At 45.7% G+C, this 26813-nt stretch overlaps 2 protein-coding genes across 5 annotated transcripts in view; one reads left to right on the forward strand and one right to left on the reverse strand.

The window, feature by feature from the left end:
- Window positions 1–1942: 1942 nt before the first annotated feature.
- Window positions 1943–14694, forward strand: MLANA (melan-A; the record flags this gene model as incomplete). Its single annotated transcript, XM_079790983.1, has 5 exons — window positions 1943–1988; window positions 3470–3569; window positions 7454–7559; window positions 13429–13542; window positions 14626–14694. The coding sequence occupies exons 2-5, from the start codon at window positions 3493–3495 to the stop codon at window positions 14692–14694; spliced, it is 366 nt and encodes a 121-aa protein (XP_079647109.1). The 5' UTR covers window positions 1943–1988; window positions 3470–3492.
- A 6609-nt stretch (window positions 14695–21303) lies between these two features.
- The window catches only part of BRD10 (bromodomain containing 10), a 79944-nt gene continuing 74434 nt past the window's right edge, over window positions 21304–26813 (reverse strand). For 3 of the 4 annotated variants that reach the window (XM_079790589.1, XM_079790588.1, XM_079790586.1), the window contains one exon: window positions 21305–26208. In XM_079790589.1, the coding sequence (XP_079646715.1) occupies window positions 22583–26208 (3626 nt within the window). In that variant the 3' untranslated portion in view covers window positions 21305–22582. Of the gene's footprint in view, window positions 26209–26813 lie in introns of all 4 variants that reach the window. The other variant, XM_079790587.1, reaches the window with a different exon arrangement.

A 26813-nucleotide genomic window follows, 5' to 3' on the forward strand; every position in this document is an offset into this window, starting at 1 on the left:
GGGGGCGCTATGCTGTCACAAGTCACTAGGAAGTGTGCAGGGTGAGGGCAGGTAGGGTCTAGCTGGGTTGGTCCTAGAATAGAGCCTGAATCCCAGGCCAGGCCAAGGACAGTGACTAGGAGCCGAGTCAAAGGGAACTTCGGGGCACTTCCAGGAAACAGGATGTGGTAGGATTTTCAGGCTGCAGTCCCTGGGGAACCCTATTCGAAGAAGCCACACCAGCCAATCCCGGGCACCTAACCCTGACAGGACTGGGTACCTCAGAAGCTGCAAACCACTCAAAGGCCCAAAGAGATGCCCTTGTACAGCCTGATCAGGACTTTCTTGCTGAACTCCAAAGAGCAGAGGCACTGGAGAGTATGTCCCAGACAGGTCACAGTGTCCCCAGTGTGCTGGGTCTCGGGGGGGGGGGGCAGGGGGGCGGGGGGTGATGCCAGCTGCTCTGCGGACTCCATGCTGGAACAATGCCCGGGCACTCAAGGCCCCTGAGTTAGCACCCGGCACCAGGGGAATGGACTGAGACTGGAAGCTTCCCCTTCCCCTGAGATCCAGGTCAGCACCTCCCTCCTCATTGGTCTTGCTGCCAATCATCCAGGGGCCCAGCTGTAGGGCCCAGGTTCACACAAACCTGTGGCTTCTTGGCTCAGAACAGAACCTGCCACGGGCCTTTGATAGTTACTGGGCATTGCCCCAAGGTTCAGCTTGAAACTGCTTTCCCCAAATCCTTGGACACCAAGAGCTTGTACCCTTCCTGACTTTTGAGCAAGCCATGTTCTATTATTCTGCCTCAGGGCCTTTGCACTGCTGCTTCTCTCCGTCTGAAATCTCTCTCCATCTTCCTCTGGCTGACTCCTCATGTTGGTCTCCATTTACGTTCTCCCTCCTTCCCAGAAAGGCTTTCCCTGTCTCCCCTAATGGGAGGAACACCCCTCTTTCCGTTCTGTCTCTCCCTTGCCGTTTCCAGTGATGATTATCCAGGATGCCGTAGTTCAGTATGTCCTCACACAGGACAATCCCAAACGTTCACTGGAAACCCAGAGGATCTGGCAGGAGTGGGGCCCTCATATGTTATGAGGAAGGAGAACTGAGTGGCCATTTAGTCTAAGTGCTCAGGGAGGAGAAGGCTCAGCTTGCCTGGTCCTGGTGGTGTTTTGTCTGGTTTGTTCACGACAGTGACAGAGAGCTGGTGAGCAGAGGTAGCTGTCCGTCCCACGGAAACGCTTCTGGCATCGACACGTTGGATAATCAGGGTAGATCGTAGTGTCCGGTTCAATCAGCCCTGCTTTCAGTTAGATCTACCTTCAAAGAGAAATTTTTATCTGCTTCTCCCCGGGGGACAGTTATCTCTGAGAACATCACAAAGAAACCAGGGAGCTCAGCTTAGGAAGTTTTAGGGATCTTCTATTTCCTCTTCTTGACCAGAAGGGGGTGGGCCTAGATGGTCTCTAGGTCTAAGCCTGAAGGCTCTTCAACCCTTGGAGGCTCCATGAGGGAGAATGTGAGGGGCCCAGTTCCATGGAAATGTTAGATAAATAAATATAATCTCTTTAATAAAAAATATATCTTGTGCAGTAAAAGGGACATATTTATACTAATAAATGAGCCACAGTTAATCATTTTTAGAGTACTAAAATTATTGTTTTTCTGAAAAAACAAATAAACGCAACTAGCATCCTGTATTTTAACCAGCCACCCTACAGAGGAGGTACCAGCATTGAAAATAAATGGCTTCCCCAGGATGAAACCCTGGGCTGAGGAAAACAGAAGCCATAGTGAGCCATGACTTTTTGAGGGGAGGAATGAAGGTGGTTTCATTCATGGCAATTAAGCAATCACAGATGACCCCATCAGAAATCCAAACTCATGACTAACATGGGACTCAAGACCCGGGGGAGCAGGGAGGGGGACGGGGGGAAAGAAAGATTAAGAGAGGAGAAGCAGTCTTCACACACGGGCAGCTGCAGCCGGAGGACGACCCCATCCAGAAGGTAAGAGCGTTGCCTTCTCATGCGAAGGGAGGGCCTGTTCCTGCAGAGCAGGGCCGGGGCCTGGTGACCCCCACCCTCCCTCATCGCCCCCCTGATGCTTGGCCATCACAGAACTCCTCCTCCATGTTTGTAATTCTCCAACTTCTGAAGGTTCATAATGTCTCCTAGATGCTCTCTGGAGGCTGCCAAGCAGCAGAGCAGAGGCCCGGGAGAGCCCACGGTGAGCAGCAGCGTCTGTCACTGGAAGGACTGCTTCTCCTGGGCGGGGCATTGCTGTCCCTACACCCTTCCCCACGGCTCGGAACTGGAGTCAGGGATTCACCAAAACAAGTTAACCCAGGATGAATGGAGTGCCGTGTCTGTGATTTTGAACACGGGGCTCGCTCCTACATTACTCCCCTGAGCTGATCAGTGAGTTCAGCTGTAATTTCTTTTTTACCACTGGGAAGGGCTAATTATACAGGAAATGGCCCCATGGAAGGGGTCATGTGGTGAATTCCCCACTCTGCCTCCCACTTCTCTCCTGCTGTTCTAAGCAGGCTCATTAATATAATGCTATGGGGACCAGACCTTTGAAATTCATGAGAACAATAAGAGGAAAGAAAAATACATAATAGCAAGGGGAGAAGAGAAACCACTGTTGGGTTATAACAAGCACACTTTAATCACGCCCACTGCCGTTCATGAGCTTTTTGTCTATTTGTATTATAAATTTTTGTAATATATATATATATATATATATATATATATATATATATATATATATATATATATCGTCACACACACACAGGCATCACACACACACTCACACACACACACACACACACACACAGGCATCATAACACACACTTTAAAATCCTAGTCATGAGACTTGAACAGGGAGAAGCAGAAATTGACTTCAGCAGGAGGGACAGAAATTATTATGAAAGACAGGTTGTGGGGTGACTGTGGATCAGGCACCTGTAGGGGGTGGTTTTCTTTGTTGAAAAGTGGGCTGGGAGGGTGCTGTGCATGGCCACACACATTAGGTCGTCATAGCCTCCTATTTGTCCAGGGATTGATATCAAATAATACCTCTAGAGAGAAATAACTCCTTTTATTAACCACAGTCTTGGCCAAGGAAAGGAAGGAATAATAAAAATGATTTTTGCTTGTTTCTCTGCAGTGTGTTTTATAGAGTCAAACTGAAGGCAAATGAAGAACACCCCCCCCCCCCCCCCAATAATAATTTAATTTGAAAGCATTTTGCTTTTGTTTCTTCTTTGAACTTAATTTCCAGTTGGAGGAAGGGGTTAGAAACCTGAGCCATTTCCACTTGGTAGCAAGGACAGAGGCAGGTACACATCCTCTCACAAAGGGAGCCCAGGTCCCAGCTGTCGTTCCTGGTCCCCTAGCGGGAGCGCCGGGGGGGTCTTTATGAGAGGAGGAGGAGGAGGATGCTCTGGATGCGTTACATGATGCCCGTGTGCCTCTGCTGTTAGGTGTCCTGTGGTCCCCAGTGAAGATGCCTAGTGAAGAGGCCCAGGGCGTCTACGGGTACCCCAAGAGAGGGCACGGCCACTCCTACATCACAGCTAAAGAGTAAGTTCAAAACGTTTGCTCGCACAGCTTCTGAATCCCGCCGGCACGCGCCTGTCCATGAATCTCTCCAGTGCTTATTTCTCCAGCGAGTAAAACGGTGGCAATGAAGCGAGGAGACCTGTGGTCCCACCAGGGGCTCACACTAGCTTCTCTGAGGCCCAACAGGCAAGGTGACAGGAATGGTAAAAAGTTGGATCTGGCCATGTTGGCCTGCATTCTTGGCTCTTCAGCCTTTGCTGTGGGTTCCGAGGCCGAAACACATGTCTGGACGCAAGTCGCCTCTTTCCTCAAGCCATGTTCTGGCTACGCCTCTCAGGCTCCGGAAGGTGGTCTGCAGACAGGACAAAGGTGAGTTGCCAAAGAGCAAGTGAGGATGAAGGGCAGGCATGTGCTTCCACCTGCGGTGTCTCCAGGGCGGACATGGTGGGCAGGCCCTTCGCGTCATGACTGTCCTCTGGAAAGGCCTTCGGTGTTCTGAACCCGTGAAGCGTTTCTAAGAGCTGAGCATCGTACAACCTGCCCAAGATGCTATTCTTCCCTTGAAAAAAGTCTTACGATCTCGTGGGAGAGTTAGGCACGAGGATGATTTCACAAGGGCAAGTGGTGTCGCGGGAACACGGGCTGCAGGGGCGCTGGGCGAGTCTGGGTGTGGCGGCGGGAGGGGAGCCCCGCCCCGGAGTGGGCATTCCAACAGGACAGACAAGGAACCGTCTCTTCAGCGGCCTGCGGCCTGGGGCAGCGTCCTGCAAGCCGGCTGGCCCCCGGGAAAGAGCTGTGGACACATCCTCCCTAGACTGAACGAGCAGGGCCAGCGAGTGTCAGACCCAGCCAGACGGCCCGGGAGCATCTCCCCAAGGCCCCGTGGGGTTTCCTAACGTCCCCCATGGTCAGTGGGGTGGTGTGGGCAGGTGTCCCGGAAAATTGTCCCAAGAGCTAAAGGACACTCTTTGGGGGCTACATTGCACATGGTATTCAGTAGGATGCTGTTTCGGCTTCAGGGTGATGACTCAACAGGCCCCATCGCTGTGAGGCCTCGGGAGAGGGGTTCTCTCAGGTGCGAGGGCACAAGTCACAGGAGCTTGAAGAGATGAGGTGTCCTAGGCGCCGCCACCTGAGCGGCTGATTCGGTTGGAAGGGGTGGGGGCAGGATCTGCACTTTCGCACATCTCAGGCGACCCCTCTGCGGAGGTATTGGGGTGACACTCTGAGGCTCAGCCCAGCAGGGGGTGGGTTTTCCTGGTGTGCGCGGCATAGGCTGGTGATTTCCGCTCTCGGTCAGTCCCTGAGGGTGTGAGTGCAACGTGACTGTGTGTAAAGGGCGGGAACAGAGCTCGCTCTGTGCCATGGTGTCCGGGGCACAGCCGCAGACCTGGCGGTGGGATCAGCTGCCTTCATCACGGGGCCGCCGCTGGCTCCACGGGGCAGTTTCATTCCAGGAAGGGGGCTAGGGGGATCGGGCAAAGCAGCGGCCCAGGCGAGGGGGGCTGGGTCTCCCCAATTCTAGACATGCACGCTGGGTAAGGGGCCAGTCGCTGTGAAAGCTGGTTCTGCCACTTACCTGCGTGCAGCCTGAGGCACGTTACCAGCCTGAAGTCTTGGGGTGTCAGCTGCGAAACGAACATCCTACCTACCTCAGAGGTTGCCATGAAGATGGAATACAAGCCCATAGGTGGGGGGCCTGGCACAGATTGGTGCCCAGGGAGTAGCCCCTAAGGTGGTGGAGATGCAGATGAGCTGTGGTGGGTTTCGGCTGCATGATCTATAAAGTGGGGGACTGGCCTGCAGCATCGGGTCAGAGCTGCATCCCGCCCTGCCATCCCCCTGCGGGGTGGGCCCCGGCCCCTCAGCGGGTCTGAGGTGGCGGTGGTGCAGCAGGTGGCGCGGGGCAAAGGCCTCGCAGTCAGACCCTGTTTCTCCGGCAGCTGCTCCGTCTCATACTCCGCCCCGCTCTGCGGAGCCTTTCTTCCGCAGGCCGCAGGTAAAAGGCTCCACACTCTCCCTTTTGTTGCCGCTGTTCATGCTGTGAAGTGGAAAGGCAGGCAGGTCATGCAGAGCCCCAGGGCCTGGAGAGGGACACTGGACATGGGGCCCAGAAGGCCGGCCTGGCTCCTGCCCCTTCCCAGCGAAGCTGCAGCCGGGACGCTCCTCCCAGGGCTGGGCCCGGGCTGTGTTTTCGGTAATCCCCGCCCGGCCAGCTGGGAGCCACTTACCAAGTAGCTACAGAGCGAGCGCCTGGCTCCAGGGGTCACCTGGCCTCTCGGACCTGGCGGCCAGACCGGCCGAGAGGCCAGACCGCTCATGTCAGCTGCTCCAGGGTCTTCCGCCAGCTCCTTCTGAGATGCCCCTTCCGGTCCCTCGGGCGAGACCGGAGGAAGCAGAAGCACCTGCCCTGGGTTCCTGGGGCAAGAGGAGGCCGGACAGCAGCTTGCCTCGCTGAGCAAACACACGGGACCCACGTCCTGGCTGGGCTGGGCCTGGCATCCCTGTGACACTCACAGTCTCCTGGACCCCTCAGTCCTACAAGTCCTGCTTCCATCCCTTCCCCAGAATGCCCCAGTTCCGAGCCCTCAGGGGCCGGTTTCTGAGCTCTCTCTTTCTCTTTATTAGCTCTCTCCATCCCAAACCCAAACCCAAACCCAAACTGCTCTGTGGTATGTTGCTGATCCCTATGCTCCCACTAGAGTGCCAATGACTCACAAGAGGTTAAAGTCACATTTTTTTTGTCAAAAATCCACATAATTTTAGAAGGTTATGTTAGGAAGACATTAAATTGCTCATTCACTTTTTTAGAGAGAGTGGTGTTATGGATTTGACTTTGTCATGGATTATGGATTTTGTTATGGATTATGAATTTGTAATCAGTCATAATGCATTTCTTCATTTTTTTTTATTAATTTGTTTGGCCACCCATTCATCCATCCACCCAGCTTCAAGAAATAGTTCTTGAAATACCTATGTGCCTGACTCGTTCTAGACATAGAAGACATACACACACACACACACACACACACACACACACACACACACACAAACGCCTCTGGGAGCTCTTTCCATTTCTAGAAGAAACAGGTGAACACACAGTGATCACCACCACAGGGAGGCCCAGGAGAGAAGGCAGGGTGGGTTGCCATCACACTGGAGGAATGATGCCGAGTCTAGGAACCTGTGTTAGTCACGGCAGGAAGGGAGAGAGGACCTGGGCAAGGAGTGAGGTGTGGGGGACGGATTGGGCTGAGAGGGCACAAGGGAGAGTCAAGTTCAAACCCTCTGCTATCTTTGTGTGACCATCAGCCAGGCACTTAACCTCTGCAGGTATTTCCTCAGCTGTGAAATGGGGACGCTAAGTGGTGCCCGCCTTCCAGGGCTGTGGTGAGAATTAAATGAGCTAATGTATCTGGAACAGCGGTCGCCAACCTTTCGGACCTCACGGACCACCGCTTGGCGACCGCTGAAATGTTTAGCATGGGCCCTGGCTAATAGTAGATGTTCAGTCAGTGCTAATGTCCATTTCCCTTTTTGTGGACTGACAGTTGGGGAAAATGATTTAAACCAGCCCCAATGGAAAGAAAATTCAGCCTCAAAAAGTATATTGTCCACATAAGGGTCAGTCGCCACTGCACCTCCTGCACCAGGACCTTGGGTGCTTGTGCCCATGCCGGGCAGCACGGCTCCTGTTGGCACGTACCTGGGAGGCTCCTAGCGGAGGTGCTGCCCCCGGATGCAAGTGCTGGAGGCCTGCTGGGTGCCCGGGGTGCCAGGTGGTGGGACATTACGTGGGGACTGGGTGGTGCCGTGCTGGGCTGGCCAAGTCCCTGTGAAGAGAGGAACGTTCGGTCACCATGTGGAAGAAGTACCAAGATGGGCCTGTCTATCTCTTGGGCCAGGATCGCGGGGATTGGCGTCCTGACGGTGATCCTGGGACTTGTGCTGTTCCTCGGCTGCTGGTATTGTAGACGACGAAATGGATACAATGGATACGGGAGCCTGAAGGTTGGTAAAGCTCCCCCTGCCGGGATCCACCCAGCGCCGCGGCCCCGCTTCCCCTTCTTCCTCTGAATTGCTGGGCAATGGGGTAACATTCTCACGGTCACCTCTAGCTCTGACTCCCGGTCCTTTCTCTACATTGTACTTCTTACAACTCTCCCGTGGCCTCTGCCCAGGCATCAGCCCCAACCGGGAACTGGGCCACTCTCTGGTTCCACTCAGAGCAAACGAGTGTTGGCCGTGTGTGCTGAGCACTGATAGTTTGGGTTTTGGGGGGGGGGGGGGCACAGGGCAGGTTTGTGGTCCTCTTACAAAGCAAAGAGCAGCAAGGAGACACTCGGGTCCTATCAAACTGTCTGGGGATTCTCACTGCGTCTGCTGCTGCACTTAGTGGCCGCTCCCTCTCCTTGCCTCTTCACCCCTCTCCTCTCCGGTTGCCTGGGAATTCTGAGTCCGCTCTACCAAGCAACCCAGTATACCCAGGACCCATCTGGCCATCAGTGCAATGAGGTAGCCATTCACTCCTCAGCAGCACCAAGGACCGCCAGGTGTTTAACATGCTCCATGTTCCTTTGGTGGCCGATGTGGTGCTAGTAGGGATTTTCCTCCTTTACTTTTGTGATCAGGAAGCTGGCAAGTGACACAGTTCAGTCTTGGGGCAGCAGGATCTTCCACAAATGGAAAACATCAACTGAGTCTCGAAACTATAAAAACTACAGGTTTCAGAAACCTGGCCTCAAAGCCAGGTAGCACCCTAGCACCTAAGCATCCAAAGGCATTATCCACAGTGAGCAACGGAATAGAAAGAGAGCTGTATTTTCTCTTCTCTTCCCTTCTCTTCTCTTCTTCCCTCTTGTCTTATCTCTCTCCCTCTCCTGTCTCTTTCTTGTTACTACAGATCTGAAGGCTTCCGAGGTTGACACGTAATGGAAAACATTGATCTTGATAAAAGATGTTGGAACGTCCGATTCCTCACTCAGAGGAAAAGGCTCTGTGATAGAGGGGAGGAGTGGTGTGGGTGGGAGGCCGTGGCTTGGCAGACCCAGGTGCAGAGGGGAAGGTGAGGGCTGTAGCTTCGAATTCTCCTCCTTGCCAGGAAGCTTGGGCAGTTCCACGTACCCCTTTTTTTAATATGCATCTTGCCAGAGTGTCCCCAAAGCCAGGGGGAGTCTGGGGGCTGACACACCCACCGAGCAGCAGCCCTTCAGTGTGTTGACATTTCGGGGGGAGGAGGAGAAGTTGCTGAGTTTGAATAAGACTCCAAAACCAAGTACCACAGGAAAGCCTTGGGTAGGAGGTTAGGGGTGACACCTCTCTGTGGCTGTCCACAACAGGTTAGCGGAGGGGAGCGAGGGGGCCTTTGCTCTCTGCCACAGAACTCCATTGTACCGCTAGCTCAGGGTTATGACATTGCCTTTACTTTTTGCCTCTCCCACCCCTTCTCTTTCCCTCATTTATGAACTGGAATGGAGAATATTTCTTTCTTTCTTTCTTTCTTTCTTTCTTTCTTTCTTTCTTTCTTTCTTTCTTTCTTTTTTAGTATGTTCTTATTGATTTTTTATTTTATTTTTTTTAGAGAGAAAGGGAGGGAGAGGGAGAGAGAAGCATCTATTGGCTGCCTCCTGCATGCCCCCTACTGGGGATTGAGCCTGAGATCTAGGCATGTGTCCTGACCTGAATTGAATCAGGGACCCCTTGGTGCATGGGTCGTTGTTCAACCACTGAGCTACACAGGCTGGGCGAGAATATTTTTTTATTCATCTTTGTTCCTTGTGACCAGCACAGTGCCTGACACACAGTGGCATTGGGTTTGGCCTCATTGTCTGACATTGACTTGCGAGGTGACCTTAGATTTTAACTCCTCTAAACCTCATTTGCTCTGTTCTATACCTAGACACATGATATAAGATGACCTATATCTGTTTTTATTTTATTTACCTTTATTGTTGAAAGTATTAAAGATGCCCCTTTCCTCCACCTCATTCCCTCCCCCTCTGTTTTTATTTAATATATATCTTTTCTATATAGTTTTTATTCCTTTTGTTTATATATTAAAAATCACAATGGTTTAGTTTTTCAAGGAGTAAAAGTTCTACAAACTCAGTATGTTGGTATTCATTTCTTAACTGTCCACAGTTGCTAGCTAGATGATTCTGGGCAAAAAGACAATATGGTGTTTTTTTAAAATTTTTTAATTTTCCTTTCTGCTTCAATACTCTCATCTTAAACTCATTCAACTTAAGGGTAACAGAGTCTTAACATTGTGGGCTCAGACACTGGGAACATTTTGCTTGGTAAGGTTGAAGTCCAGCCGGCCATGCTTCCATTACTCTAGGCCTGTGGTCGGCAAACTGCGGCTCGCGAGCCACATGCGGCTCTTTGGCCCCTTGAGTGTGACTCTTCCACAAAATACCACAGCCTGGGCGAGTCTATTTTGAAGAAGTGGCGTTAGAAGAAGTTTAAGTTTAAAAAATTTGGCTCTCAAAAGAAATTTCAATCGTTGTACTATTGGTATTTGGCTCTGTTGACTAATGAGTTTGCCGACCACTGCAGTCTAGGCCTTCTTCAGTGATGTGCAGTTTCTGGAATTTTTATGTGTTTATATTCCCTGCTTCTCTTCTGACTAAAAATGCTCCCCATCATATATTTTTAAAAATTAATATTAAAATCTTGTTTTGAGACTTTTATAACTCCTGAAAGGCTAGGTTGGGAATTAGCAGTCTAAGAAATGTAGGCAAAATTATGTAAAATAGGGCATTAAGTACTGCATTTAATTACATAATCACCTCCCTGTCTCTCTTTGGTGATTCTATTTTCACTTTAAAACCGAAGTACATACATGACAATAAATGCAAACTGTGGGTATCTGAGTTACTCCACCTTGAGCAACCTTCACTGAGCTTGGAAATGTCCACGCCCCCACTTTCCCTGAACACAGAACGGTAGCAAGGTTGGTTGGAATTAAGATCTAAAATTTCTCCCTTGGCTAACAATTCCCCTTAGACCTGGAACACATCCTTTGAAAGGAAAGACCGCTTTTTGCAGCAACGTGTTTCTTCGGGGAAATGATTTGTAAGGCGCTGGAACTTGGTTTTTGTATTCACCAATTTTACTCTTTGACCTGGAAGGTTAGCGCACAATCCTTGTGATCCTGGGAGAGCGTTTTGAGGCCCCCGCTGACAGCGGAGTTTGCGCCCATGTCTTGCGGTGTCTGCTTCTCCGTGCTTGGCCAGGGGCTCCTGCACGTCAGCCACTGGGGGGTTCTTGCTGAAATGCAGATTCTGGGGCCAGCTCTGGTGGCGAGACCCAGGAACCCTTGTTTTAACATGCACACCACGGCAGGTGAGAGAGCTGAACAGCAAAGAAAAAGAATAAAAGCAATTATCGAGTAGAGGGAGAGACACGTTAAATATTATTTCACTTTTCTGAGGGGAAGCTCTGGGAACTGGGGAGGAAAGCAGAGCCTCCCTGTGTGCTCAGGTCATTGGGGCCCGTGTGGGTGATTGCTTTAAGCCACTGCACTTCAGGGACGTTTGCTATGTAGTGATAGACGGCTGACACAGGGTATTTGCCTTAATTTGCTTATGTTTTATTTAGGGCTTTTGCACACACTTTCCGAAGGAAGATTAGATTATATTTTCTTTTTCACTGTCCTTGTTGTCTGCTTTTCATACCAACATTGTACAACCCTTTAAAAAGGGGCTGGGACGTGTTCCTTTGTTTCCTAGTTTCTGAAAGCATCTGGGTAAGTTGGACATTATTATTATTATTTTTTTAACATTTGATTAAAAAGAGTCAGCCCTGGCAGGCATGGTTCAGGTGTTAGAGTGTCAGCCCGCACACCGGAGGGCTGTGGGTTCCATTCCTGGTCAAGGGCACACCTACCTGGCTTGCAGGTTCGATCCCTCCCCTCAGGTCGGGGCTCTTTGAGGAGGCAATCGATGTGTTTCTCGCACATCGATGTTTCTCTCCCTCTCTTCCTCCCCGCTTCCTTCCACTCTCTAAAAATCAATGGGGAAAAAATATCCTCAGTAAATAGGTGAGGATCAAAAAAAGAGAGAGAGACAAAATAATACATATAAAAAAGATTAGGGTCCTTGTTCAGGCTGGAGTGTAGGAAAAGTACTTCTTTACAGCCTGCACAGCCCAATCCATGTATGGCTTTGTCCAATCGATGCTCCTAATACTCCTCCTCCCTGGGGAACCTGCCTGGATGCCTTTCTCATGCAACCTGGCAGACAGACCCCAGTGGTCTGCCTGGGCCCACAGAGGAGCCGAAGAGCCACAGATCCCCTGCACACCCTCCCCGTCCCAGCCTCCCTCAGCCACAGAGCATGCTGCTAACACCCCGCTGGCTGGATTTGGCTCACAGATAGGTTTGGGCCTGTCTTTTTAAAAATTGAATTAGGTGCTAACATTGAAAGTAACATTTTACATAAAAATCTTGACATCTAGTTTCTCTTTTAAAAAAAATCAAAAGATCTGGGGAAAACTGGCAGCTCTGCAGTGGCTGTCCCTTCAGATGGGACATACACTCCCTCCTTTCCCACAGCCGCACCTGACCCCCTTCATTACCTGCCTGGTCCCTTCATTACCTGCCTGGTCCCGCTGCGTAGCTGAGGATAGCCGAGTTGCACTAGGCACAGGCAATGAGAAGGTGCATTGTCTGTGGAGCAGTGGTTCTTGGTGTGGTCCTGGCCCAGCAACATCTCCTGGGAACTTATTAGAAATGCAAATTCGTGGGCCTCACCCCAGGCTGACTGAGTCAGAGATCCTGGGTGTGGGCCCAGCAATGTGTTTAGCAGGCCCTCCAGGGAATGCCATGCACGCTCACGCTTGAGAACCATAGTTGTAGAGAATTTAACAATAATAAAAGCAACGAAACGTTAGTCTGTTTTTTATTATCACAAAATGCCAGCAATTTTTAACAATATCCGTGATTAAAGACTCCACCTCACCAGGCTGGACCGCTCCTGCAGTCTCTACTTTAGTTTGTGTCTCTGTCTTGTACAAACTGTTGCCATCCTATTCTAGGGGTGAAGAGCATCACCCGCTAACCCTATGCAAAGCACTAAGCTTTTAGCCACCCTCCCCCCAATAACTCAGGGTGCATCGCTTAGCCATAGACTGACTTGTCATCATTGTTGCAACTTGACTTGGAAGCCCAGGGCCACAGCCACAGCATTTCTATCACAGTACACGCATTCAGAGTGTTTAAGATATTTTGCTGTCATTATGCAAAAGGCAGAAACAGTATGTCCCTGTTGGCATGTGGTCATATGCGTGTCCTCACTGTCATACCAGCTCCTGTCTCACTAGTTCTGATCTACTCCACTTGCATTCATTCTGAAGTTCTTCTTCTTTTTTTTTAGATTCACTCTTTTTCTCCTTCCCTTTAAAAACAGTCATTGAGCATGGCCTGTGTGGCTCAGTGGTTGAGCGTCGACCTATGAACCAGGAGGTCACCGTTTGATTCCCGGTCAGGGCACATGGCCAGGTTGTGGGCTTGATCCTCAGTAGGGGGACGTGTAGGAGGCAGCTGATCAATGATTCTCTCTCCTCATTGATGTTTCTATCTCTCCTTCTCTCTTCCTCTCTGAAATCAAGAAAAAATATTTTTACAAAAGTCATTGACAACTGGGTATCAGGCACTGTACTAGGTGCTTTACCTTTAGTTAACTCCTGCAACAGCTCTGAGAGGTAGATGATGTTATTTTCATATTACAGATGCAAAAACCGGAGTTCAGAGGGGATACACAGTATGTGGCACAACCAGGATTAAAACCCATTCTTAAAACTTCACCTTCCTTCTCATGTCTTTAATGGGCTCACTCTTTTCTTCTCACGCACTGATCTTCATGAATTCACATTTCAGGGCAAAAGCCGTTACGTTGGTACTCAATGTACCTTTACAAGAAGATGTCCACGTGAGGGACTCGGTCACCAGGACAGTAAGCTGCCTTTTCTAGAGAACAATTACGAACCTGTGGTAGGTTGAGATCCTGCATGTTGGTGTTTTCGTGTATGGCTGCTTTTAACTCAAATGAATAAAATTATTCCTATTTAAAAAGCAAGGACAATGTGAAATGTATTTAATACTACTGAACAGTGCACCTAAGAAGTTAAATTAGTAAATTTTATGTCTATTTTACCACAATGAAAAATAAGAAAGGTAAAAAACAAGGGAAGCACAGAAATGTTCTTGGACTGTGTTCTCTCATACCCCGATTTTCCAGGTCAACAATGAGAGCTTTACATGTAGGATCCAAAGGAAGAACTTGGTTCTGGATACAATATCCTTTTGTCTTACGTTTTTAGTATATTTGTCCATGTCCTGAACATAGATATATTTAAGGGAGAAAATAAAGGACCTGTTATTATTTGTATAGAGCTGTGCTACCCAGTAGGGTAGCCACTAGCCACATGTAGCTGTTGAGCACTTAAAACACAGCAGTTTGGATTAAGATGCACTCGACTACATACCAGATTTCAAAGACTTAGTATGAGGACAGAACATAGGTAATTCATTAATCATTCTTATATCGGTTACATGTTGAAATGATATTTTGATATGTGGGGTTAAGTGAAATATATTAAGATTAATTTTACTTGCAGTAAAAATGCAATGTATTTAAGTGCCTGCAAACAGGGTTCAATAATTCATTAGTTAGGGCTTGGGACTTTTACTGACAAGGATATTCTAGGTGTATAGGGTGTCCCCCAAAAACTATACACCCACTCTGAATAATTATAAAGGCAGTGTTCATTAAAATACATTTTCAAAATTGAGCTATCAGCTACTAAAGTGTGCATACAGTTTTGGGAGATGCCCAGTATATAAGTTTTTGGGATTTTGGAAAGCCCTTAGCCCTATTTTTCTCTACTCTTGCCCCAACAATGTTTCAACATACACGCTTGTGAAATTTAACTATGATTACCTTGTTGGATGGAAATTAGATGTGGACACTTAAAGGCTCAGTCCAGAGAAAAAGCAGAGTTATGTTACCTAATGGCTGCCCCAGAAACATGCTCTGTGGCCAAACGCCCTGTTCTCCCTTTCTCACCCTCCCAGGTTCCCAATGCCCCGCCTGCCTACGAGAAGCTCTCCGCTCAGCAGTCCCCACCACCTTACTCTCCGTGAGAGCCAGCGAGGCCCCCGAGAGATGCTGAAATGATTCGCCTCACACTTTGGATTACACTGAACATGGACATTTAATGTTCTGCTTCGGGATGCTGTAGAAACCGTGTACATCATCACTAACCATGAGCTTAGTGCTAAATTCTTAGTAGGGAAACTAGCCATACTAATTGAGGAAATGATGAAACATATTAAAATGGAAAAACGTTGTCAATAAACATTTTGATGCATGATACTGTCTGTGCCAGGAGTAATGCTAATACATCTATGGTGTTACTTCTGGAGGGACGGAATTTAAATGTGTGTTCTGGGACCATGCAATTTCTTCTCAGTTGAAACTCGGCTAATAACTAACCAACTACTATTCTGATTTCTGAAGAAGCAACCTCTTGGCCAAATGGAACTCCAGCAGGTGAGTTTGTGTTCTGGAGTGCTCACAAAGGATGCCTTTACAGGTTTAAGACCAAGAGCTGATTGACCTTCCAGATGACACAGGCGGCCTTGTCTGATCAGGAAGGTGTCAGCAATGTCCCTGTTTGCTGAAATTCCAAGATGCTGCAGCAATATACTGCAGAGGTCCTCTTTCCTAAGTAACACACGAACACAGTCCTCATCTCATTTCCTTTCAAGGCTCAATGGTATCATAATTAATGACAAGAATTTCCTGTTATTCCAGAAGGTGGTGTCAGAATTTAAATAAGTAAAAGCCACTGTAGTTTGGCTGACGTCTTACCTCCTTAAATGTCCCAATGGCAGTTTAGTTCCTGTGGGCTCCCAAATTCCTCTCAAAGGAGCATATAGAAGAAATCATAAAGAGCCAGAGGTTCTGGAAGAGTGTTGTCATTTGCTAGCAACACTACAATTTTTTGTTGTTGACATCGACATATCATGTATACTATTATTTATCTAATTTTTTTTTTCAGCCAGCTCATTAAAAATATTGGCTCAAATTTCCACCCTAAGTGGAAAATAGTATCTTTTTCCATAAGTAGAGGATAACTATAAACATGAAGATAAATGAAAGCAAATTATTCTTATTAAAACCTAGGAAGAGACTAATGGTTGCAGAAGGCTGTCAACCTGAGACCTGCTCTCTTTATTAATGAGGGAGATTAGCAAGAGCCGGAGAAAGCTTTTAACACAATGAAAAGGCTGCAGGAGAAAGAAATGACTTTCTCACTGTGTGACTCAGTGTTACCTAGTGCTGAATCACCAAACCACCTAAAATCGCCTTGTGTCATTGGAAACACCAGTGCAGCCTAACTGCATCATTTCCCACAAAAGACCGAATTGTACGGAAGAGAAGAAAACACCGAATAAAGAGACTTATTACACACATTGAAAAAATGTCATTCGCCCGGCCAGTGTGGCTCAGTGGTTGAGCGTTGACCTATGAACCAGGAGGTCACAGTTTGATTTCCAGTCAGGGCACATGCCTGAGTTGTGGGCTGGATTCCCAGTGTGGAGTGTGCAGGAGGCAGCAGATCAATGATTCTCACTCATCATTGATGTTTCTCTCTCTCTCTCTCTCTCTCTCTCTCTCTCTCTCTCTCTCTCCCTCTCTCCCCCTTCCTCTCTGAAATCAATACAAATATATATTTTTAAAAATTCACTTATATATAAAAAAGTCATTCAACAAAATACTAAAATACTTCCCTGCCCTTTCTGACTGTCCAGTCCTACCACTTAAAATAAGCCCTGTCCCCATCCCTGTCGTCCCCTCCCCCCACACCCTTTTCCACCAAATAAGTGAGTTCTAAACAAAGTAAATCCGCAGCTCCTTTCCTCATGGAAAGGCCTAGGTTGAGCCCTAACCCTGCACATTCCTAGAATAGCCTATGGCTTGCTCCCTGGACCCCTCCAAGATCTCCAGCCCATCCACCATCCGCTGAGCGTTCTCTCCTTTCCCTGTGGAAAATGGCTCTATTCCCAGAGTCCCTCAGTGCCCCAGGTGATGGGCAAGGGGGTTGAGCTGTCTGCCAGAGAGAAACTAGAAGAGTGAGATTTTGTTTCAAGGAATAGATATGGGGTGCCAAAAGGCCCTGCCCCCTACACAGAGGCAGCCACACTTTTGAAAACGACTCCCTGGATTGGGGACCAATTGTGGGACAACCTTGGGAGCCAGGAGCTGAAGACTGCAAGGTCGCATGATGGGAGGAGCCTGGGTCACAGACACCAGTAGAAGAGTCTCCCTCATCTAGGAATGCTTGGATTGAATGAGGACAAATGGGCTCCACAGAAAATCCATGAACTGTTAACGGCTTTGCCAAATCTGACACTGAAATCCAGGGCTGTTAGTTAATACCGTTGTTGAGGCCCTTCACTGCTCTGCCCCTGCACACCTGGATGGAACACACACAAATGAGGGCTAGAGGGGTGCCTCCCGGGGAGCTAGATCCCTGTGACCTCTGCAGGCAGGATCAGGCTTCCCTGCTGCCCAAGGAAACTTGAACACAGGAGCATGAGCCTCACCCAGGGCCCTGTGCACAGGTGTCCTCTACTGCAGTGTGCCCCCCCCCCCCCCACAATACCTTGTGGGCCGAGTGGGTAATGACATGGCATGGCTTTGAGCTCCTAGGTTTCCTGCAGGACCAGGTCAGGACTAGAGTAGCTAGAGCTCATGGATGATCTCCTCTGGCTGCAACCCTTGTTTTCTGTGTCCAAATGCGCTGGATAAATAATATCACTTTCCATTTGTGCAGCGAGTCTGTTTTATAGAACCTGGTCTTCCCTCCTTCTCCTAGCCCTCCATCAGCCCTCAGGTGTTGTCTGATGCTTGATTCAAGGCCCAAGTCTCTATGGGTTTCCCTATAAGATTCTGATATGGACTCTCTGATTGTGAAGAGAGTAAAGAGCAGGCAAACTTAAGGAGGGAAAAAGAGCTAGCCAAAATAGTCTCTGCTTGGGTTAAAGTCAGTGAGGAGCTGGCAAATCAATGAAGCCCCACGTCCCCTCTAGTGGAGACCAGTCCTCTGCAGTTATAAATACTGAGTTTGGTAGCACTTATAAATCTGGACAGAACTAGTTATCACTTGAGAATATTACAGAACTTTTCCAAAAAGGACAGAAAACAGGGAGCCCCCTAAACTTTCATTTCATGGCTTTAAGGACTGACAGTGTCACCCGAAAATGCATCGAAATTCCTCTATCTCAGGTGACTGATGACAAAGCATCATAAAATCATCTCTGAGGAATGCAGAGCAAGTTTGGAGGGAAATCATGGATGGCTTGGATAAAAACACTCATTTTGAAGAATGCCCAAAACTGCTACCCCAAGAAGCTGTAAGATGAAAGAAAGTGTGGGAAATGAAGGAACAGAAAAAAAGAAAAAAAAAAAAAAGAAAGAAAAAAAAGCTGACAACTTGAAAACACCAATGAAGGGAGCGTTAAATGATAAAGAGAGCCCATTAAAATCTCTGAAAAGGTAATGAAGATAAGTCTGCCTGCTTTCTTCAGAAACGATTGCATGGTTGATGGCGATCTGAAATCAGACAGAGAACATTAAACAAATGAGAACCCCTCTACTGTCAATGAGACGTCAATTTGAAGGAATATACCAATCCTGTTAAGTGTTTCTTTAAAAAGACCTGAAGGAGAAAGATTAAGGACTATTTAAAAAGTGAAGTGAAGAAATTTAAATTAACAAATCACTTACAGTTCAAATGAATGGTGTCCAAACTGAGCAAACATCTTTGCAGTCTGAAAATAGTTTGAAAGTGAGACTCAAAAACTTCAGCTAAAACTTCAAATACGGCTTGCAGGACTAGTCAACAACATGTGCAATGCAGATTTGCAAAAAATCAATGGAGGAAAGAATTTACTGCTTAGCAATCTGGAAGAAACTTCCCGAAGGGTCCGAAAATACTAGTCATATACATTAGAAGCACGGCTCCTACAAGAAGATGGCTCTGACAGTTGGAAAGAAGCACTTCCTTTGAGATCAGCTGGATTGCCTCCCATGAGAAAAACGCTCAAGAAAAGTGGATGGCAGCCTGGTGGAGAGAAAGCTCACTGAGCCAAGAAAAGAAAATGATCACAACAGACAAAATATTGGCTGGAGAAGTTTAAATTCCAGCTTTCCCCAAGTGGCCCCACTGTCCCACATGCAGCCCTGGGCAGAAGCCAGGAAGTATCAGGTCACTCCCTAAGTCAAGGCATCCGGTGCCCAGAGGAGGAGAGGTTAAGCTGTGAGGACTCAGGTATCTGAGTCATCTGCAGGTTTGATTCCGGTTTACAGCAGCCAACTCAATTTCTAAAGAAGGACGTGTTTTCTCTTTAAAAATAATTTTTAGGTAATTCTTTCCGTTTGTATTTACTTCCTTGTTGCTACAGTTGCTCAAATTGAAGTTTAATGGAATCATTAATTCCTAAGATAGTGTTTTGAGGATCTAGATGGTTTTATTAAAATTCTAGCCCATTTCATTGATGTTCTAGAATTAGATCCATATAAACATTGTATTTAATCCTCACCTGAGGATATTTTTCCATTGATTTTTAGAGAGAGTGGAAGAGAGAGGGAAAGACAGAAATATTGATGTGAGGAACATCAGTATTTCTGCACGAGCCCCAAGCAGGGCCTGGGCCGGGGAGGAGCCTGCAACCGAGGCACATGCCTTTGACCAGAATCGAACCCGGGACCTTTCGGTCCGAAGGCCGATGCTCTATCCACTGAGCCAAATCAGCTAGGGCTGGCATTACATAAGTGCATACAAGTACTTTTATTACAGTTGTGAAGGAGTGATCTGTCCTTCTCAATCTATGACCTCAATCTGTAACTGCAATATCATGATGCTGACTGGGGTATGGTAAAGAGAGGAAGTTATGTAATATGTGATGAGAACCTATAATGGAACATTAAGTCAAAGAAAACATCTGGGAAGACCTTGAGGTGTCTCAAACTTTCTAGGACCAAAAACCAAACCAAACCAATCAAACAAACAAAAAAACTAGAGTACACTGAGCAAGGAGAGTAGGTTGAAATGAAGCTGGAGAGGTAAGCAGATACTTAAAAGACGGGAGAGTCTTTTAAGCCCTGAGGAGGAGGAGGGGAGCACTTCACTTTAAAAGGGTCAACAGATCACACAGAGCTTCGAAGGTCATTATCAGAATTTTGAATTTAGGAGTTAGAAAAGAATTAGTGGTTAAGAAATTATTTAGGTCCCTCATGAGATTAAAATTGGACCAATAGGTAATTCAGTTATTTCTGGAAGTGGCTTAGATAATTCTTTTCAACAAAAGAGAAACAGTTTTGGGTGGTTTTACTTTAAAAGTTAAGTACATAGCCCTGGCCGGTGTGGCTCAGTTGGTTGAGTGTTGTCCCATGCACCGAAAGGTTACTGGTTCCAATCCCAGTCAGGGCACATACCCAGGTTGTGGGTTCAGTTCCCAGACAGGAGGCAACTGATTGACATTTCTCTTCACATCGGTGTTTCTCTCCCTCTCTCTTCCTCTCTAAAATTAAAAAAACACATATATAATAAAGTTAAATACACACATTCATTTATTGAGGACCACCTATGTACAATGTAATGCATTTCAACATCACCCACTCCCCCCTGAAATCCATGGTCTTTCTAAACTGACAGGGAAAGGGAAAGGTGACTACAGAGTTGAACATAGACATGATTGGTATAAGTGCTCTAAGAACACAAATACAGGTTTTTGAGAACCTTTAGCAACTTTCCAGGAATATCCATCCTCACTGCCCACTTTGATAACTACTAAATTTCAATGCAGTTTCGAAAGAAGTCTGTAGGCCTATTCTTCCCTACCATTTTCAACCCCAGGTTTAACAATCCTATATAGTAAAAAGCCAGAGGCATCATGATGGAGACCAGACCACCATGGCCCCTCGCAGGCTGGCCCCGCCCCCAAGCAAGCGGTTGGGGCAATCAGGCAGGCAAGGAGAGTGGTCAGGGGTGATCAGGTAGGCAGACCAGCGGTTAGGGGTGACCAGGTAGGCAGGCAAGTGGTTAGGGGCAATCAGGTAGGCAGGCCAGCAGTTAGGGCTGACCAGGTAGGCAGGAGAGTGGTTAGCGGCAATCAGGTAGGCAGATGGCCCCTAACAGGGCTGGCCCCGCCCCCCAGCAAAGAGGGAAGCCCAGGCCAGCCAAGCCATCGCACCCCAGCCTGTCACCTGCAGAGGGAGGCCACTGGTGGCAGGGGAGGGGGGGGCAGTGCTGCACAGATGGCAAGCAGTGGCAGTGGCAGGGGTGGGGCCAGCTGCCTTCAGCCCAGGGAAGGAAAGCCCGGATAGGCCCTGATCTCAGGCCAGGCCTAGGGACCCTACCCGAGGGGTCCCGGATTGTGAGAGGGTCCAGGCCAGGCTGAGGGACCCCCCTGAGTGCACGAATTTTCATGCACCGGGCCTCTAGTATTATTATAAATGGAATGTGGATGAATATACAATGTCCCAAATAAGATAATGGATATAAAGATCTAATAAGTATAAAATCTTTTGTTTAAAATGAGGCATATCCTGAAATACCACAATGTAAAACCCTGAGAATAAACTGACCCATAAAAATTGCTTTATAATGGAATTTAAGTAACTGCTTTGTAATTGACAAAAACAAATAAAAAGCAGAGTACTTACAACTAATTGAAGTGTCCACATTTGTTATGCTAAACTAAAAAATCATGTTTTAAAAAATACCAAATTGGAAAATTAGTCACTATGAACCAACACCTCAATAAACCTATCGGGGGAAACTTGGTAAAGGGTTCAAGGGACCTCTCTGTACTATCATTACAACTTTTTGTGAATCTAAAATTATTTAAAAATAAAAAGCTTATAAAAACATATTTGGGGTATATAAACAGACAGCAAATACATTGGTCTGAAAGATTACTTATTTTGGTTAATGTAGAATTTGGTGGTGGACTTACAGAAAAAAGTTAAAATAATGAAATCTAGAGTAAAATTTTATAACAGAAATAGTGTAAAATCATGGAAAAAGAAGGTAAAGCATCATGTCCAAATATTGGCTCTACCACCCACTAGCTGGGTGACTTTGGACACATCACTTAACCTTCTCAAAAATACTGTGAAAATGAAATGAGATGTGAAAGTACAGTTTATAAACTGTAAAGCCTGTACAAATGCTAGTTATTAATTCAAATTTCCCAGCCTCAATTCTTTTTTGTAAGGGACTATCTCCATTTTATATCATATATTCTTCCAATGGAACAAGAACGCACTAAAAAAAAATGGTATTCAAACAAACAAATACAGCAACTCAGTTTATTACATGCAGATTCTTCTGCATTGTTGCTAACAGTTCACTGGTCCAAAATTACTAAAATACTTAAAAAACTATACATTATGTAAACAAAACATAAATAAGACAGCATAGTTCTTTGTACATATAGTTTAGTACAGGTTGTTAGGAATTTAGGAATATGTACAATTTTACACCATGGGCTGCATTTTCACAATGCATAAATATATATATATTTTTTACAGAAACAAAAATAAGATTTCACTAATGACACAGAATACCATATTGTAGATACACGCTGCAATAGTCCAAATTCAAGAAGAAACATGTCAATGCAAGTGCGCAAAAGGCTAGCTTACTCCAAACTAGTCAAACTTGACTTTGTTCAATTTGTTATACAGACAGGTAAAGCCTGTCTACTTTAAACAAACAACCTCTGAGAACATATACCAATGAGTGAAATGGAACAGGTATTCCCCTCCCCAAGAAAACAAAGCCTTGTTGCAAGCTAATGAAAAGATACATTAACACACACACACACACACACACACACACACACACACACACACACAATGTATAGTATGTTTTCAACAGTATAACAAACAGTTCAAATTTATATGGGAATCAAAACAATGCCCCATTATTTAAAAACTGGCTCGTTTAGTCTAAATTCAAGATGCAGCTGTGTCAGGCTTTTCTAAGCCAGATGACTGAAACGCAGGGAAGACAGAGGCAGGCTTTCGACTGGCAGATACAACAATTTGAGAGAGAGATGAAGAGAGTGAAGAAACCTTAGATGCTGGAGTACTTATGGTATTCAAAATGGCTCCTTCTGGGCTAACCAACAATTTTTTGACTGATGTGTCCAAATGAAATACTGAAGTATTACTTGGCAGTGGAGGATTACTAGAGCAAATGGCAGAAACCAAAGATGTCTTAGCTAAAAGAGTACTTGGAGGAGACTTAATCACTGAAGTCAATGACACCGCTGGTACAGGAGGTGGAACAGAAACTTGAGCAGTTGTGTTTATGATTTGTGGTTGTGTATGTACTGTGGGTAGAGAACTTGCATTCCCAAGAGAGTTTACAATTTTTGTAGAGTTTCTTAGAGACTGTTTTATAGGTTGCCCATTTAAATTATTTGATGCTAGTGTGGTCTTTTGGACAGGATTATCTACTGGTGTAGGCTGAATGCTTTGGCCACTGTTAAGCACTAAGGGAGGTCCATATTTTGGATTACTGGATATAAGGAGAACATGGCTGCCAGCTCCAAGACCTTGTGGTGGAACAATAAACCGGGTTCCATTAATCATGATCTGAGTACCAGGTGCCAAAGGCGTACTGGTGTTGATGACTATTTTTTGCTGAATACAAGGTTCACTGAACTGACTTTCTACCACACTAGTTACATGTGATGGTGCTGTAGCAGTATGAATGGCAGAGCCACCTGGAGTAGAACTGTAACTGGAGGTTGACTTTACTAAAGCAGGGGATATTGGCTGGTTTGGCAGAGAAGCAACATTGGAAATATTAACTATTTTACTTGGACTTGGTGAAAGGGATGGCAATTCAGTTTGAGGTTTATTTGTGTTCATATTAGTTGGCACTGTAGCTGAAATCCCTGGTGACTGAAACTGGACAGAAGTCTGAGATTGTCTTTTAGAAAGAGATACAGAACGTGTGGCTCCTGATACTGTTGCCACTTGTGGGACTGTGTTGATTTTAGGGGATATAGTCACAGGTGTAGGCAAGGCAACATTAACAGGGATTTGCAAAGCTGATGTCAAACATTTAGGAGACACTGTTGGTTGTGTAGTTGAAATCAGAACAGATGATGCAAGATGTCCTGTTTTCACAGTTGATATCGCCACAGTGTTTCCGAGATTTGACGTGCAAAGTCTATTTGACAAAATAGGCATAATTCTTGAAGAGGTATCATTTCCACTGACTAAAACAGGAGGTCGTGTCCCAACTGAAGCAGAGGTCGAGGTCACTGAAAGAGAACCTAAAGATACATTTGCTCCTGTTACTGAAAACATGTTTACTGCTCTTGTTGCAGAAACCACTGATTCATTAACAGGAGTAATATTTTGACTCACAAAATTTGAGCTTACTGGAATTGAATTACCACTTGTCGACAATGGCAAAACATAGCCCTTGGTACTTTTTTCTTCTCCTTTTGGGGTTACATTTTGCAGTATGTTAATTGATGGTATAGCTGGCACACTCCCTGAAGTATTTACAATTGCTTGACCTATGTTTAGTCCAATTTTCACATCTTTTATCTGAGACACAGTTGTTGATGAATTTATTTTCATTGGTGCTCCCACTGTAGATGGAATTAGTACTATCTGAGGCTGCTCTGGAGTCTTAACATATGTTTTATTCAAGGGGGGAGTTTGTTTTAATGGTTCTGCCACAATAGTTGAAGTGCCACTGGAAACTGGAGCATTAATAAAAACTAATTTCTGGGCAGATACACCTGTAGGTGTTGGTGCAGGTGTCACATTAATTGGAGTTCCACTGCCAGAAGAAAGAACAGATGGAGCCGATACCAGCATAACTTTTTGAACTGTAGTCCCACTGATCACATCTCCATTTGTTGCTACTGTTGCTTCTGATCTTGTAACAGGGTAACTTTTTGTGATATAATCTGCTTGTTGCTGTTTATTTGGAGTATGAATAGCATTTGCATTGGTTTGTCCAAAATTTCCTGGTGGAAGGCTAATTACACTTACTGAACTATTTGCTGTTGATGATAGCAGAGTACTAGAAGAAATAGAGGACTTTAAGGGAGAAGAGGGCATGTGTGAAGTCTTCTCTATCATGTGGCCCAAATTACCACTTACAAGAGGTTGTCCTAATGTAAGTTTGAGATTTTTCCCCACGGACGGATTAAAGCCAGCTGGAATGGAAGCAGAAGTCGGTGTTTGGCCAAAAGGTGGAAGACTAGATGTAGTAGTCATTCCAGCTACTGGTGAAAAAGCAGAGGAGGATGAAGTTGTTGATTTTGGCACCAGAAATGCCTGAAGCTGAGGAGCAAAAGTGAAAACTGAACTCGAAGATAAACTGTTGGGTGAATTTTGATCTGTATTTGTTTGTACTTTCACAACTCCAGTGTTCCCACCTCGTGTCCTAACAAGAATTGACTGTGAATCTCTGATACACACCGTTTTCAACTCTTGCTTTGCTTCAGAAGAATCAGAAGTTTGTTGTGCAAAACTGTTGAGGGAGCTACCAGGATTTGTAGATCCACTTAGTGTTGTTGTTGATAATAGAGGCTGAACTATGGAAGAAATGGTGGGTGAAGCAATGGGATGGGGGAATGTGGTTGCTGAAACTGCATTTTTGACTTTTCCTACCTCACTCTGGCTATTCTTAACTGGTGGTAATAAATTACTTATGGAGGTTACAGGTGACAAAGGCTGTGGTCTAGCACTATTCACATTTGACAAAGGTGTAATCGTCTTGTTGAAAACTGCATTAGGTAGATGGGTAGAAGAAACAACTCCTGTTGACTTGACAAGAACTGTTGCTGAAGAAGAGTTTACATTTGCTGTCTGCTGGAAAGATAAACCATGTTGTTCTGTATCTTTTTGTTGAAGTGGTGGTATTTCTTTTGCAACTGCTTTTCCTTCCTTATGATGAATCACAAAATTCTTAGGCAGAATGAGGACCTGCTGCATGATTTTTTCTCCTGTCTTAGGATCCAGCATAGGTTGCATCTGAATCTTTACTGAGCTGTTATGAAGATCTATGGGCAACCACTGGCCACAGGGCGTTTTGTATACCATCTGTAAAGGACCTTTTGTACTGGTGTGGCAGGTCAATGCTGGCTTTATGGGGCTTGCTTCTGGAGGAGATATAACTGGCTTTTCCACAACAGAAGCACTTTTACCTGTGGAAGGGGGCAGTTGATTTGTTAAGGTCACTTTGTTCCCAATATTCGTTGCAAGCAAGGCCTGAATAGGTTTGGTCCCTTTCTGGAGAGTAGACACTGGTGTTGAATCCAGTGAGGCAAATGATTCTGGAAACAGTGGCTCTGTATGCTTTGATTCATTCAAATAGTCAATCTGCATATCATCTTCTGCATTCTCAAATGTTGTCTCATTTGTGCTTAACTTTGCTTTCTTCCTCGGAGAAAGTTCTTTTGTGCTATCATCCAGATGACTAGTTTGTTTGGACTGTCGCTTAAGTGATTTAGGCAGTGTCTTCAGTATATCTTTAGAAGGCAATTCCTTTTTCAACAACTTGCTTCTGGCCATAGGAAACTCTATTTCTGACAATTTCATATCATCTGAAAATTATAAAACAAGCATTTTGTTAATATAAATTGCAAGTGAATAGTAATAAGACCAATTATTTTTTAAAAAGTCAATCTTTGAACTAACAATTTATTAAGAAATTTATAAGGTGATTAAAGTCTCAGCACCACTGATGGAAATTAAGGTAAGATGACCTTTGACATAGTAATCTTGATATAATAAACATTTTCAAGAACAACCTATTATTAACAAGAAAATTCTTTTTGGTTAACTTCTCTAATTCTGCTGACCATGTAAGTGCAAAAGGAAATTTTACATCTTTTAAAGAGATCAAGCCAGCAATTAAAGTCTAAGAATTTAGATTTGGAAAGAAATCTAGTCTAGTTCTCTTCTTCACAGGAAAATATTGATGTCAAAAAGAGATGGTTCTCCATTCTAATCTATTTTTAGAGACTCTAAAGGATGAAAAGTGTCCAGCTTTTACTGGTTTTTAATTATCCCTACAAGTAAAAAAATTTATGCTCATGTCTCGTCAAACTGGGTTGATAAGAAGTTACTCCTTTTCAATTTACTAAAGACATAAAATACAACAGGTTAATTCATTTCTAACCACAAATTTTCATACTAACCCTCATAT

This window comes from Cnephaeus nilssonii (assembly GCF_951640355.1).
Source record: "Cnephaeus nilssonii genome assembly, chromosome: 14".
NCBI classification, from domain to species: domain Eukaryota; kingdom Metazoa; phylum Chordata; class Mammalia; order Chiroptera; family Vespertilionidae; genus Cnephaeus; species Cnephaeus nilssonii.